A 14726-nucleotide genomic window follows, 5' to 3' on the forward strand; every position below is an offset into this window, starting at 1 on the left:
ACCTTGAAGATGATCCTCACCAGAACCTGACCATGCTGGCACCCTGATCCTGGTCTCCAGAATATTGAGAAATAAATTTCTGTTGTTTATTAGCCACTCAGTTTATGGTACTTTGTTATGGCAGCCTGAACTAAGGTAGTATCTAACAAATAAAGAGAATATGAAAATTTTAAAACAAAAAGGGGTTTTATTTCTATTCTCAACTCCTCTAATGAATTATTGATCCAAATTGCTAATTTCATTAAATGTGTCACCTAATATTTTCTAAGTATCAATAAAGGTCTTTTTTTTTTTCCTTCCTGAGTTTATATTCCTAAAGAAACACAACAAATTGACAGCTATAATAAACAGTCTTCTCAATTTTTTTTCTACTTCTACTAATTAGTTTGTAGTTTGAAAAAGAAAAGCCCGTATGTTTAAATCTGCAAAGGAGAGCAAAAGATTGCTTTTTAAACAAACAAATTAGAATTATTTTACTATCTTTATGTTTGATATTGCTGAAGCTAGAAAGAGGGAATATTTTTAATCCTAATCTTTACTTTGTGATGTGCTAATTATCTTGCCTTTTTTTAGTTTCTAATCAGTTAAGAAGATCCCTATTTAATAAATTATCTTAGAATCTAGCTCAGGGGTGGGCAAACTTTTTGACTCCAGGGCTACAATGGGTTCTTAAACTGGACCGGAGGGCCGGAACAAAAGCATGGATGGAGTGTTTGTGTGAACTAATATAAATTCAAAGTAAAGGAGCGGAGGGGAGAGCAAGAGAACCGGAAAGAACAGCTGGATCCGCCCCGCGGGCCATAGTTTGCCCAAGGCTGACTACTACCATTTATATTAGATTTCCCTTAAAAATTATGTTGATCCTAATTTCATTTTTTATTTTTTTTTTAGTCATCATATATGGCTTCAATGTATTCATTAAAATTTGTCAGCCAACTGAACAGAAACATTTCCTGCTTGCAAAACAAAACAAAACTATGTCAAAGGTGTCACGGTCATCATTTTTGGGACTAGGAGAATCAGTGATGATGGGTTTTCTTCCAGATATGGGAGGTTGCGTATCTTGCTATTCCCTCTAAAATAGGTTTTTTTATGTGGTTTGTTAAGTAGTATGCCTACTATGCCACTTAATCAATAAATCTGAGTCTTAATATTTAAACATTTTCTCTCAATTCTTTATTACCAGTAAGAGCATAAGGTCAAACTCTGGTCATTTACCTAGGTACTAGTTTGTGCTGAGAACATTGCTCAGGGCACAGCTTTCAAAAAGGAACTGTTAATTTGAGTTGTAGCAGAAAAATATTTGAAAATAGAACATTGTGTAGTGCGTGAGCACTTGAACAGCAGCAGGGGACCTGGATTCTAGTCGGTTCTGTCACTAACAAGCCATGTTATTCTGGGCAAGTCCCTTTTCTTATCTGTAAAAGGAAGGAGCTGTAGTCCTGAAGTTCTTTGCATTGTGTTATCTCCCCACAAAAAAACAAGACCTACCAAAGCAGCACTGTCTGCCTTGTCTGCTTAGGACTGAGTCTGAGAACAGTTCCTGGTACCTTGCTCATGCTCAGGAGATACTCATTGATACTGAAAAATCTATGCTGCACATTGGTCATTAAAAAAGCTTTTTTTTCCCCCCATGTATAGTCTTAGCTATTTTTTAAAGATCTTTCACACAACAGGCATTCAACTCTCACTGTTTTGATTCTCAGAGGAAGGCACACCTTACTTAATACAGAAATGCAGATATGGAGAAGCCTCCTGGAGTGGGAAAAGAGGTGTCTATGTATTGGAAAACCTGGTCCACTTACTACTGTGTGATATGGGGCAAGCCATTCCATTTTTCCCTACCTGCAAGGTCAGAGGGCTGAACTGGACCCTTAGAATCCTTCTGGCAGCACAGCTCTGACTCTGGTCCTGTTCTACATGTTACATATAATAAATGGGTATTAAGGACAGATGAGTCCATGGGAAGGATGTGGGGCTGCAGAAGCATTGGTTCATTAGAAACATCAAGAAAGACAGACTCTCTTTTTATGTGTACCATCTAAAATCCTTTATGAGCATCAACTGTGGTGACTATTCCTTTGCTGTTATTGGTTCAACAAAGCAGGTTACTGGCCTCAGCCACATCTATCCTCAGACTCACTGTCCTTGGGTGCAGACACCATCACAGAAAGCCTGCCAGCTTGCAAGTCCATGAAATGTTCCCATTATTTAAAATGCGCAATTGCGCCCCAGTCGGTTTGGCTCAATGGATAGAGCATCAGCCTGCAGACTAAAGGATCCTCGGTCCAATTTACTTCAAGAGCACGTATCTCGGTTGCAGGTTCAATCCGTCGGGGCACGTGCAGGAGGCAACCAATTGATGTGTCTCTCTCACATCAATCTTTCTCTGTTTCTCCTCCTCCCTTCCATACTCTCTAAAATAAATAAATAAATAAATAAATAAATAAATAAATAAATAAATAAATAAAATGCGCAATTGTGGGGATCCTGAGGATTCTGCTATGATTTTTTTTAATCATAAATGCTAGGTCACTCTATGTAGGGGCCTTTTATAAAAAGTGACTAGAAAACATTCCAATAGTTTTTCTATAATATTAGCATGACCCTAATTTCTTCAGACCAAGGTCTTTCGGTCCCATTAGTAAGAGCCAATTTGTTCCAGCATTGCTAAGGAAGGGAATTTTTCAGTTCGAGGAATGAAGAGAGAGATACATGGTCAGGTAGGATGGCCAGCAAGACTGTAATTATGCTTGAAAAGGCAGTCTTCTGAAGAAGGGTCCAGAGGGATGGAGAGGATCGGGAAGCAGAGGATGAGCCTGTGGGCTCTATGGGCTCTTCAGTGGCCCAGCAGGGCTACATTAGGATGGTCTTCTGGGTTTTTACTTCCTGTGGACTTTATAATTCTGCATTTTGCAGGGGGCGTGTTTAACCTGTGGGGTGGAATACTCTTGTGTAGGATTAACAGTCTGTATTCTATATACACTGAGTGGCCAGATTATGATGATCTCTGAACGCATAATAATCTGGCCACTCAGTGTAGACTGACCACAGAGTTGGGATTTTAAAATAAGGTTTTTCCATGTATAAGAACTGCATTGTGAGTAGTTAGAAAGAAGCAGAGGACTTACTAGCCAGAGGCTGGGGGCCACTATCTCCTGGTCCCTTGACTTATCAAGATTTGCAAGCTTTCCCTTATACATAAGTACACTGAGTGGCCAGATTATTACACGTTCAGAGATCATAATAATCTGGCCACTCAGTGTATATAAAAGCCTAAGTGACTACCCGACCATTCAACCAGTACCTATGATGCTCAACTAGGGGGCAGATGCTCAACACAGGAGCTGCCAAGCTGCAGTGACTTAGCAGCTGTGGTTCTTGGATGACGAACCCAGAACCAGAGAGGAGAGAGCCCAATTCCGGGGTGTGTCACCTGAACACCGCCCTCTCGCAATCCGGGACCCCTTGGATGTCAGAGAGCTGGTTTTGGTCCAATCCCCACAGGCCAGGCTGAGGGACCCCACCAGTGCACCAATCTGTGCATCGGGCCTCTAGTCAGGATATATTGTTGATGGCAGTGGCATGGACCCAATTTCAATTTTTAAAATATGCAAAGAATGGAAAGATATAACTCAAAATGTTGGCAGTCAGTTACTTTCTCTGATTATGGGTTTTTCCATTTTTTTTCTTTTTGTGTTTTGAATTTTCAACAAAGAACTTGTATTAGTCTTATATAGTCAGGGGAAATACTGACATTAACACCAATGTTTATTTTGGGTAATAAAAGAACATAACTTATTCTTTATAACTTATTATAAAAATATTTTTATAAAAGTGTGATGTTGCAAATTAATAAAATATATCAATTCAATTTCTAGAAAATAAAGCTGGAAGATAACTGTCTCAAAAGATAGAGAGGTTTTCCTATACAAGCACTCACTCTACTGGTGACTTAGAGAATATACTTACTCTGACATTTCTGAAATAATTGAATTATTTTCCACAAGCACTAGAGGGCAGGATTTTTACTATGAAAGTCAATTTCACCAATCATCAGTACATTACATGCTTTTTTTCTTGTGTATGGTTTCCGTTAATATGTGATAAACTATGTTTATTACATGCTGTTTTTGGACTGTGCTTCTAGTCACATGGTAACTAACTTAGAGGTTGACTCTCATGAGATATTTAATAGCTTTTTTATCATATAAAATTAATTTATCCCTACTTATATACTGAAAGGAATTAAAACATTATATACAATGCACATATGTAAAAAACTATATTTTTAGGACTATATTAAAAAATATGTAATAAGTTTCTGATCTGACACTATCTCATATTTAAATTGAATGACTAATAAACACATTAAAAATTGAGGTCCATCACTACTGCTTCTAGTTTTTAAAAAGTGCAAAGATAATTAATTTTTAAGAAATTAGTTCAATGCCCTCACAATCCCAGATGTTTAAGAGAACACTGAAATGCTTTTCTCTAACTCCAAAAGCTTCTAACATCTATGAGGCTTATGAATTCTGGTGGTGATGGAAGAGAAGCTGAGAGGAAAAATGACATTCCAGGAAGTGAGAGCAGCAAGAGTAAAGTCATGGCATATCAAAAGTTGCTTATTTGGGGTTGTCGAGGTAATCTGACATGTGACTACTAGAGGCCCGGTGCATGAAAATTCATGCACTGGAGGGGTGGGGTCCCTCAGCCTGGCCTGCCCCCTCTCACAGTCTGGGAGCCCTCAGGGGCGGGAGACGACCCGGCAATCAGGGGAAGGCGACGCCCCCCTCACACCTCTGCTGCTGCCACTGCTGGCCGGGCCGGACCTGGGCGGCTGGGCAGCTGCCATTGGTGGCTTGCCTGTGCCTCGGGCTGGCCCTGGGCGGCTGGGCAGCTGCCATCCAAGGCTTGCCTGTGCCTTGGCCAGCCCTGCTTGTCTGAGCCTCAGTCAGTGGGGGGTGCAGGAGGACCCGAGGCCCCTGGCGGGGCTAAGGGGACTCCGGGGGAAGGCACGCGGAGTGGCCGGCCCTGGCTGAGGAATGGAGGATGCTATCAATGACATGAGTTATAACTTCCAATTTGTTGGACACCACAGTCAGGCTTCAGCTTCGGGGGAGGGAGGAAGAGAGGGATGGGCAACTCGTTGGAGGAGCCTGGGTGAACTGTCAGTCAGTGGGGGGTGCAGGAGGACCCGAGGCCTCCAGCGGGGCTAAGGGGACTCTGGCGGCAGCTCTGCTGTGGGCACCGCCATCTTGTGACGGTCAATTTGCACCTTACCTCTTTATAATATAGGATAGTATAGGGAGTGTTAGAGAAATAGATGAAGTTGGAAAAGCAGAGAAGGGTCAATTGGGGAAGGACTGTTATGCTATTCTTGGGATTTGGACTTTATTAACCCTAGGTAAGTAGATGGATACTGCTATCTTTAAGACAGACTTGGGGTTTTAATAAGTCTAAGTACAAAGTGCTTTCTGAAATCTACACTGCAAGATCTAAATAGCTGGAAATGCAGGGCTGAAATTCAGGGGAGAAGTGAAATATGTAAGTAAGTAAAAGAAAAAAATGAGATTTAAATTTTGTGTGACTATGAAGTCTCATGATATTATCTATATTAGACACATAACCCTTGTTAAAATAACTGATGTCAACGGGCAGCAACATAATATACATTTGAATTGAACACTGTATCACTTAGCACAATAAACTTTCCAACTGAATGGTACTCATGGTAAATTATGGGATGGAATTGCACTGTTAGGTATACCTTAGTCAATTTAGATGATTAATTGATCATTATCTACCTCAAACACACAAAAAATTTATTGGCAAATGCATGACGTATATTTCATATACTACAGATAAGAATTTATTAAGATGCTGTATATGCACAGATACATTCTTTTAAAATGAAGCAAAAATTTTTATATATTTGTAAGACATAAAAATGAGTTTACTATGAGTAAAATACTCCATTTTACTAATGAAGGCCAGTAAAACAATGATTACTAACAATTATCATTAGTATTGCATTTCATATTTAGAGCCCCTCATATAAATTTTCTTATTTGATCTCTATAAGCTGTCCATTAGGTGGGCTAGAGATGGCAGTAACAGCAACAGCAACTATAATACTCTGATGCTGTCCATTAGGTGGGCTAGAGATGGCAGTAACAGCAACAGCAACTATAATACTCTGATGCTGTCCATTAGGTGGGCTAGAGATGGCAGTAACAGCAACAGCAACTATAATACTCTGATAACGGTATCTTTAACAGAATTTATTTTCTACTCTTCATCCGTCACCCTTCCCCTACCCCAACACCGCAATTTGTAGGATAAAATAGAGGTCTTAGACGGACTTACTTGGAAATTTATACTTAAAACCTGAGCTTTTCTGGTATAAATAAAGTAGATTAGAAAACACTGCCTACTGAATTTTCTGAAACTCTTTGAAACAGAAAATAGAGACCATTATGAAATGGATATAATCTGGTCTAGACATATAAATTGAGGGTCATGCCCTGGCTGGTGTCTTCAGTGGTTAGAGTGTCGGCCCAAGCACTGAAGGGTCACAGGTTCAATTCCTGGTCAAGGGCACATACCTGGGTTGAGGGTTTGTTCCCTGCCCTGCCCCCTCCGCCCCGTTTCCCCCCTCCCCATAGGTGTGGGTGCAGGAGGCAACCAGTCAATGTGTCTCTCACATCGATTGATGTCTGTCTTTCTCCCTCTCGTTCTCCCTTCTCCCTTCCACTCTCTCTGAAAAGCAATGGAAAAAATACACTCTGGTGAGGATTAGCAACAAAAAACAAAAAATTAAATTGGGTGCCATAAATGCTTGCTAATTGTTACACAAGTTTAAATATGAGGAAAAGTCCAATCCAATTAAGTTGTTATAACTCTGACCATTTGTAGCTGAATTTAATAACATTGTTGATATTAATTTAGCATTCATTCATGAAATGTTTTAAATAAAATGCCATTCCCGAAGAATAAATAGCCTTCTAAGTTTCTTCTTAGTTCATTTCTTGAATGTCATTTTTTAAAAAACCACTGCATTATCTATATATGGAGTTTAAAAAACTCCTCTCCATTTATCTAAAGGCTGAGCCAAGCTAAAACCTTTGTGTCATTGTATTTTATAAGTTAAAGACTGGGACCTGAACATATTATCTCCCAAATAAGCAGCCTCTTGCTTTTATTCGCTTTAGTATTTTCATGAGAGTTGCAATGGGTTAAAAAGAACCTAGAAGAAACACATATACTTACTTGAACCTGGCAGGTGAAAGAGGAGTAGGAGGAAACATTCCTGGCTCAAAAGAATCAAAGTAAGTCACTGTCCAAGAAAAGCTGCAGCAGGAGAACCCAGCAGTTAGGGATATTATAAGTAGAGTCCAGAATCCTTAATGGGAAGAGAGAAGGGGAAAACTTGAATTATTAACAGTCAAACAATTAAAATTAAACCAGTTTCCTCACATTCAGATAATATGCATTTCTGATCTTATGACTTATATATGTCAGTGATAGAAGAGATTTGAGTTTAGTTCAAGTTAACCCAAGTAGAAGTATAAAACTAGAAGTCAGATAATATTTAATTCAATTATAATTTAATATTTGGAAAAGAGTACAAATTCAACTGAAGAGTATAACTTATCTTCAGATTTATAAAATTCAACTATAGAAAAAAATGGTTAAAATACTTAACATTTTTAAGCATTTAACTTTGTAAATCACAGGTTGCTGTCTTTTATTACTTTAGCACTAAGTGATTTTTTCCATACCAATGCACTTTTGACATATGAATCAGTTTTTTTTTCATTCTGTTTATTTTTTAATATATATTTATTTAAAATAAATCTTTATTGTTCAGATTATTACAGATGTTCCTCTTCCCCCCCCATAGCTCCCCTCCACCCGATTCCCCCCCAACCCCATGCCCTTACCGCCCCCCCCCCCCACTGTCCTCATCCATAGGTGTAAGATTTTTGTCCAATCTCTTCCTGCACCCCTCACACCCCCTTCCCCCAAAAAATTGTCAGTCCACTCCCTTTCTATGCCCGATTCTATTATATTCACCCGTTTATTCTGTTCATATTTTTTATTCACTTGATTTTTAGATTCACTTGATAGATATGTATTGGTTGTTCATAATTTTTATCTTTACCTTTTTCTTCTTCTTCCTCTTCTTAAAGAATACCCTTCAGCATTTCATATAACCCTGGTTTGGTGGTGATGAACTCCTTTAACTTTTTCTTGTCTGTGAAGCTCTTTATCTGACTTTCAATTCTGAATGATAGCTTTGCTGGGTAGAGTAATCTTGGTTGCAAGTTCTTGCTGTTCATCACTTTGAATATTTCTTGCCACTCCCATCTGGCCTGCATAGTTTCTATTGAGAAATCAGCTGACAGTCATATGGGTACTCCCTTGTAGGTAACTGTTTTTCTCTTGCTGCTTTCAAGATTCTCTCTTTGTCTTTTGCTCTTGGCATTTTAATTATGATGTGTCTTGGTGTGGTCCTCTTTGGATTCCTTTTGTTTGGGGTTCTGTGCACTTCCTGGACTTGTAAGTCTTTTTCTTTCACTAGGTGGGGAAAGTTTTCTGTCATTATTTCTTCAAATAGGTTTTCAATATCTTGCTCTCTCTCTTCTTCTGGCACCTCTATAATTCGGATGTTGGTACGCTTGAAGTTGTCCCAGAGGCTCCTTACACTATCTTCATATTTTTGGATTCTTTTTTCTTTTTGTTTTTCTGGTTGGGTGTTTTTTGCTTCCTCATGTTTCAAATCTTTGGTTTGATTCTTGGGGTCCTCTAGTCTACTGTTGGATTTCCGAATATTATTCTTTATTTCAGACAGTGTATGCTTAATTTCTGACTGGTCCTTTTCCATTTTTTTGGCATTCTCGTTAAGACCCTTGAAGGTCTCACTAAGTTCCTCGGAGGTCTCACTAAGTTTCTCAAAGATTCTTGAGTAACCTTATAACTGTGGTTTTGAACTCTATATCCAGTAGTTTGCTTTCCTCCATTTCTTTCATTCGTGAAATGTTTGTCTCCACATTTTGGCTGCTTCCCTGTGTTGATGGAGTGGCTTTGTGTGGTAAGTGACCTATAGGGCGCAGTGGCTCAGCCTCCCCAATCACCTGAGGTAGACACTCTTGGTGCACCCCTTTGTGGGCTGAGTGCACAGTCTTGTTGTAGTTAAGCCTTGATTGCTGTTGGTACACTGGGAGGAACTGACCTCCAGGCCAATTGGCTTTGAAGACCCGCTGTGTCTAAAGTGGAAGAACTGCTGTGCTGGAGACACCCTTATGGAGCAGAACTTGCTTCGGTGGGGCTTTGGTGCTCACTGAGTCTGCCTCTTGAGTGTGTCACATATGGATGTGAGGAGTTGAAATCTGGTGTCATCTCACACTAACCACTAGGTACACTGGCTCCGGCATCTCCAAGGAGGTGCAGGTCAGCTAATGTCTGAGGCCACCCCGCAGGAGCTACAGCAAGATCTGCAGATTTCTCCTCTTTCCTTGAGGTTTGGAAGTTTTGGAGCTGACCCAGCTGTAGTTTATTAGGTTAAGCTGTGATAGGGCAGGCCATTCATATGCAAAAGCTGCTGCCCACAGCTCCGATGGGTTTGTAAATTGGGTGGGGCGGAGTCTCAGGGAATCACGAGGGTGTGTCTAACAGTTATGGCTGGCTGCCAGTCAGCCCTCTCTGCGTCTCCATGTTTCTGTGTCTCCGTGTCCCCATGTCCCGCGCCCCAGCGCAGTAAACAATGATTCCTATGCGCACCTCTGCAAGAAAGCCACCCTCACTTTCCGACCTGATGGCAGACAGTCCAGCCTCTCCCCGTAGGAGTCTGGATCCCCAGAGTCTCGCTGGAAACTGGAGTTCAGAGCAGTCAGGAGCTTGTGTCTCCCTTCAGATTGAAAATAACAGCGCACCCAGTCGCTAGCCCGATTTACATGTCCCCATACCTCTGCTTTTCCGCACCTGTGCACATCTTACCCGGTCTCAATGCTCTTTTCTCTTTCTTTCTAGTTGTAGAACTACTCAGCCAGCTTTCCCGTGGTTCTGGGTGATAGACATTTTGTCTTTTAGTTGTAGTTTTGGTGTGGTTGTGAGAGGGAACACGTACAGGTGTATACCTTATGCCGCCATCTTGGGTTTTTTTTCTGAATCAATTTTTGAGTGTCTACTCTTTACAGTTTTCCTATGAACATCATAAATTGAATCTGATTCTTTTACCTTGCTCAGTATATGGACAAAAGTTAACTCCCAATTTATAAATGGGTTGGGAATCCTAAATTTTATTTTCAGTTAGAGTGGACGTACATTTTCTCAAATCAAGTAGAAACCATGGTGACTATACTAGGGGAATGAAAAGGTCAAAGGGAAGAGGATTAGAAGAGGAGGGGGAATAAACACAGGGAAAACAGAAAGAATTAATTTGAAGGTTTTTAGGTACATTCACATTGCCTCCCTAAGAGAGTTTACAAACCCACAACTACTGATAAGTGTGTGTTCCAGGCCTCAGTAGTACAAGGGAGAAGGAAAGGTTGAAAAGACTGCAATAGAGAATTACTAAATTTCCTGGCTACACAAAATTGCACAACCAAAGATGGCTTTATTTTAGCAAGAAGCAGGTAAAAAATATGTACTATGGACTGCTTGTAAACCATATGAAGCCCAATAACAGAGTGGTAAAACTGCTAAAAGAAAAACTCAGGGCAATAAAGCATCAGGAAAAACTGTGGCAAAGTACTTGTGAAAGATTAATTTTCCTCTCCTTATAGTTAGCTCCCTTTCCCTTACCCCCTTTTAAAGGTAACAGACTTGTGTTCACTGCCCCAGAAGGAGGATGTGGCAAAAAGGGAGAACTAGCCCGAGTGTCTCTTTTGTTGTGTTGCAGTTAAGGGAACTAGAAGGGTTAAGTATAAGCAGAAGTAGTTAAACACAAAATGATTCCAAGAGTAAGTTGACTGAGGTATATTTGTGTAGAACAGGGAGATAGTAGGCTTTATCTGATAAAGATTTCCCCATTTGAAGAAAGTGGGTTATGTGTGTGGTGTTTGCACTTGTGGGTGTATAACAAGGAGGGGGTAGTGCTGTTGCGGCTTCCTAGTAGCTATCAAGAAAAGGCCACACAACACCAGAAAGGGATTATAGCTACAGTACCTTGAAAGATGGGCCCATAGCTAAACTTGCCGGTGCCTCTGTCTTGAGCGGGTCACAGAAACAGTAGTTTGGCACATGGCTGGAAGATGCTATATCTGAAAGGCCATCCTGACCAGAATGCAAGATGTTTCAGCAGTAACTCATTTGGGCAAATGTTTTGAGGACTAGAAAGTACTCGCATCCCAGTATCCAGGAACAGTGTCAGGTAGAGCCATAACTCAACCTAGGACTGGCTAAACAGAACCTCTACAGTCAAGACTTGAGGCACAACCTTCCTGCCAACCAGTAAGACAGGAGATAAAAGTAGATATGATTACTTAGTATACAACTACAACTAAATGGTGACTACATTGCTTAGGCCCATAGGGAGCGGGCCTAAGCCATCAGTCGGACATCCCCTGAGGGCTCCCGGACTGCGAGAGGATGCAGTCTTGGCTGAGGGGGACCCTAACCCCTCCCCCAACGAGTGCATGAATTTCGTGCACCGGGCCTCTAGTAATACATAAAAGTCTGTTGAACAAAGATGGTAATTAAGAAAAATCAAGTATCTGTTTAGGGACTACTATTGAATGATGGGGAATTCTAATATCTAAAAAAGTAGGAAAGACAAAATAACATTAAAACAAAATGTGAGGCTCTCTAAAGCCCATCAAGCTATTTCACTTAGGTGCTTCAATAGAATAACTATAAAATTTAATATAAGAATAAACTTGAGTTTTCAGACATGACTACTATTTCATGATCAAATAAGCTTTATTCTAGAAAAAATATAACTCAATTTTCTCTCTTGGAAGACTCCTAAAAAGAATAAAAGTAATTGAAATATCAATCCTTACAAATAGAACTTCTCAAAAGTAAATTTAAAAATAAAAAATGGGTCCAATGAACTCTGATGGTATACTGAGCATTAAAGCATTCAGTCAATTAAGTAACTGATTCAGTAGATAAGGACAGGGTCTGAAATTTTGTAAATTCCAAAAAAAGAAAATCTCCAAGGTTTTGTTGCTGATATGTCAGGTTTGAGAACTACCAGACCAATGGTTCTCATAAACTGGCAGCATTGGCATAACCTAGAACCATAAATTCATGGGCCTACTCAATCAGAAACTCTATAACAGATGAAGCCCATTAAAATTAATTTTAAGAAGTACTTCCAGATGATTCTGATGCCAGCTGAAATAAAGAAACTCTGCAGAAATAAAGAAATAGTTTAGTTCCTTCAAATGAGTTAGTTTCATCATTTCTTCTCTGTAAATGTGCAGGAGCCTGGAAATATTTCAGTCATGAAACAGAACAAAATGGGCAGCTTGAAATCAAAATAAGCTCTTGACACTGCAAGATGCAAGGAATCTGGTCTTAGTCACTGGAGGGGACTTAACTATTAATTAGTAGATGGCAAGGTCTGACAAAGATCTAGTTCAAAATCTTTTTAGACACTGAAGAAACTCCATAACGTCTGATAATTTCTGTATGGCACTATATACAACACATATATAAAAGTACTAGCTCCACACTTAATTTGGTAACAATAGTCTTTGATTTTCTGAAGAAAATTCTTTCTACTTTCCTTATGTACTTATTTCAGGCTTTCCTCAAATAAAAGGCCATTTATTATATCCTATATTAAAGACTAGGGGAAGAGTTGGTTGCCTCCCGAACTCACCCCAACTGGGGCCGGGGGTCAAGCCTGGGACCCTTCAGTACGAGGGGCTGACACTCTATCCACTAAGCAAAACCCTAGGGCAAACCATTTACTCTCAAGTGTTCCTGATTTAGGAAAGATAGGAATTACTAGATCAGTGGTCGGCTAACTCATTAGTCAACAGAGCGGCAAACCGCGGCTCGCGAGCCCAAGCCGCAGTTTGCCGACCACTGTACTACCGTGTTTCCCCGAAAATAAAACATCCTCCGAAAATAAGACCTACTTACAGGTTTCCTTGAGTGAAATATAAGGCATCCCCCGAAAATAAGGCCCCCAGGCACTGTCTCAGAATGAAAATTAATTTACCATAAACTGGTCGCTAGGGCCGCCCCGACTGGCGTCTAGCAACCAGTGACGTTACGCGGAGTCCTGATGTCACTGCTGTGTGGAGGCGGAGCGGAGGTAGGAGTGAGCAGTGAGCGCGGGGCGGGAGAGAGGAGGAGACTTTCGCAGATGCGTGTAGAAGAACAGGAGGATGAGTGCTGGCGAAGGTGGTGAGTGCTGGTCTGTCTCTGGTGACACTACCTGATGCTCGCGGCCGCCTTCATGATGACTGAAGGTTCTCAGTCAGTGGCAGACCCTGCTCCAGCCCAGATCCAGGCCCCAGCAAGCCCAGTGACAGTCCCCAGGCAGGCCCCAGGGGGTAAATGTCTGATAAAGGGGTAGGGGGATTGTCTGGTGAAGGTGTTCAGTGGCACAGGGGTGGGGGGAGGGGGATCACTTAAAATGACACAGGAGGATCAGAGGGGGCAATCAAAATGACACAGGAGGATCAAAAGGGGTTACTAAAATGGTAATCCCCCCTCTGATTCTCCCGTGCCATTTTGATTCCCCCCTCTGATCCCCCGTGTCATTTTGAGTGATCCCCCTCCCCCCACCTTGATACCCCAATTCCTTTTTTTTTTACCCCTAGAAATGAGTGCAAAAAGAAAAAGCTACTCCGTGGAGTACAAGAAAGGAATCGTGGCAGACTCTTGGGGCCAAAAGCTTACTGCTTTCTGCAAAGAGAAGATGTTGAGTATCCGATTGGCCCGAAAATGGCGAGCAGAGTATGGTAACCTCATTGAACAAGTGGACAAGGGAAATGCTAAAAAGCGCAAGTGTGGATCAGGTCGGCAACCATTATTTTCCGAGCTGGAAGACCTGATCTGTGAATGGGTTGTTGACAGGAGAGCAAGGGCTTTGGTTGTGAATAGGGCTCAGATTCAAGAATTTGCCCTTGCAATGGCACCCCAGTTTGACATAGCCCCCAAAGACTTCAAAGCATCACAACACTGGCTGGATAATTTCCTTCAGCGAAGTGAACTGTCTTTAAGAAGATCTACAACATTGTTTAGGTTGGAAGATACTCAAGTTATTAAGTGAGCACTTGCATTCAAGTCCTTTATTGATGATGCTGACTTCTCTAAATACAATCTTTCCAACATGATTGCTATGGATGAAACTGCAGTGTTTATGGGCCAATCATCTCAAACAACAATTGAACAGCGGGGTGCCTCCTTAGCGTACATTCCCTCCACTGCTTACGATAGTGCACGTGTTTCCTGTATTTTGGCAATTCGTCTGGATGGCACTAAAATCCCACCTTTAATCATTTCTAAGGGCAAGAAGGAAAAGATTGAACGTGTTTTGGGCGTTTTTATTCTTGAAACTGAAAAAGCCTGGGCCACACAAGCAGTTATAAGGAAGTGGGTCGATTTAATGCTGCCGCTTGTTATGCGAGGGAGCCAAAGAGGTCTGCTAGTCTGGGATGCAGCCAGCACTCACCGTGCTAAAGACATGAAGACATTTCTTCACTAAAGAAAAATAGATCAGATAATGATTCCCGCAGGAATGACGGCCTATCTCC

The 14726-nt window shown here is 41.0% G+C and overlaps 1 protein-coding gene across 2 annotated transcripts in view; it reads right to left on the reverse strand.

Annotated features, from left to right (window-relative positions):
• Positions 1-14726, reverse strand: part of ARL6IP6 (ARF like GTPase 6 interacting protein 6) — a 57077-nt gene that overhangs the window by 34815 nt on the left and 7536 nt on the right. For both annotated transcript variants that reach the window (XM_080670229.1, XM_080670230.1), the window contains exon 3: positions 7276-7408. In XM_080670229.1, the coding sequence (XP_080526355.1) occupies positions 7276-7408 (133 nt within the window). The remainder of the gene's footprint in view (positions 1-7275; positions 7409-14726) is intronic.

This window comes from Plecotus auritus (assembly GCF_963455305.1).
Source record: "Plecotus auritus genome assembly, chromosome: 5".
NCBI lineage: Eukaryota > Metazoa > Chordata > Mammalia > Chiroptera > Vespertilionidae > Plecotus > Plecotus auritus.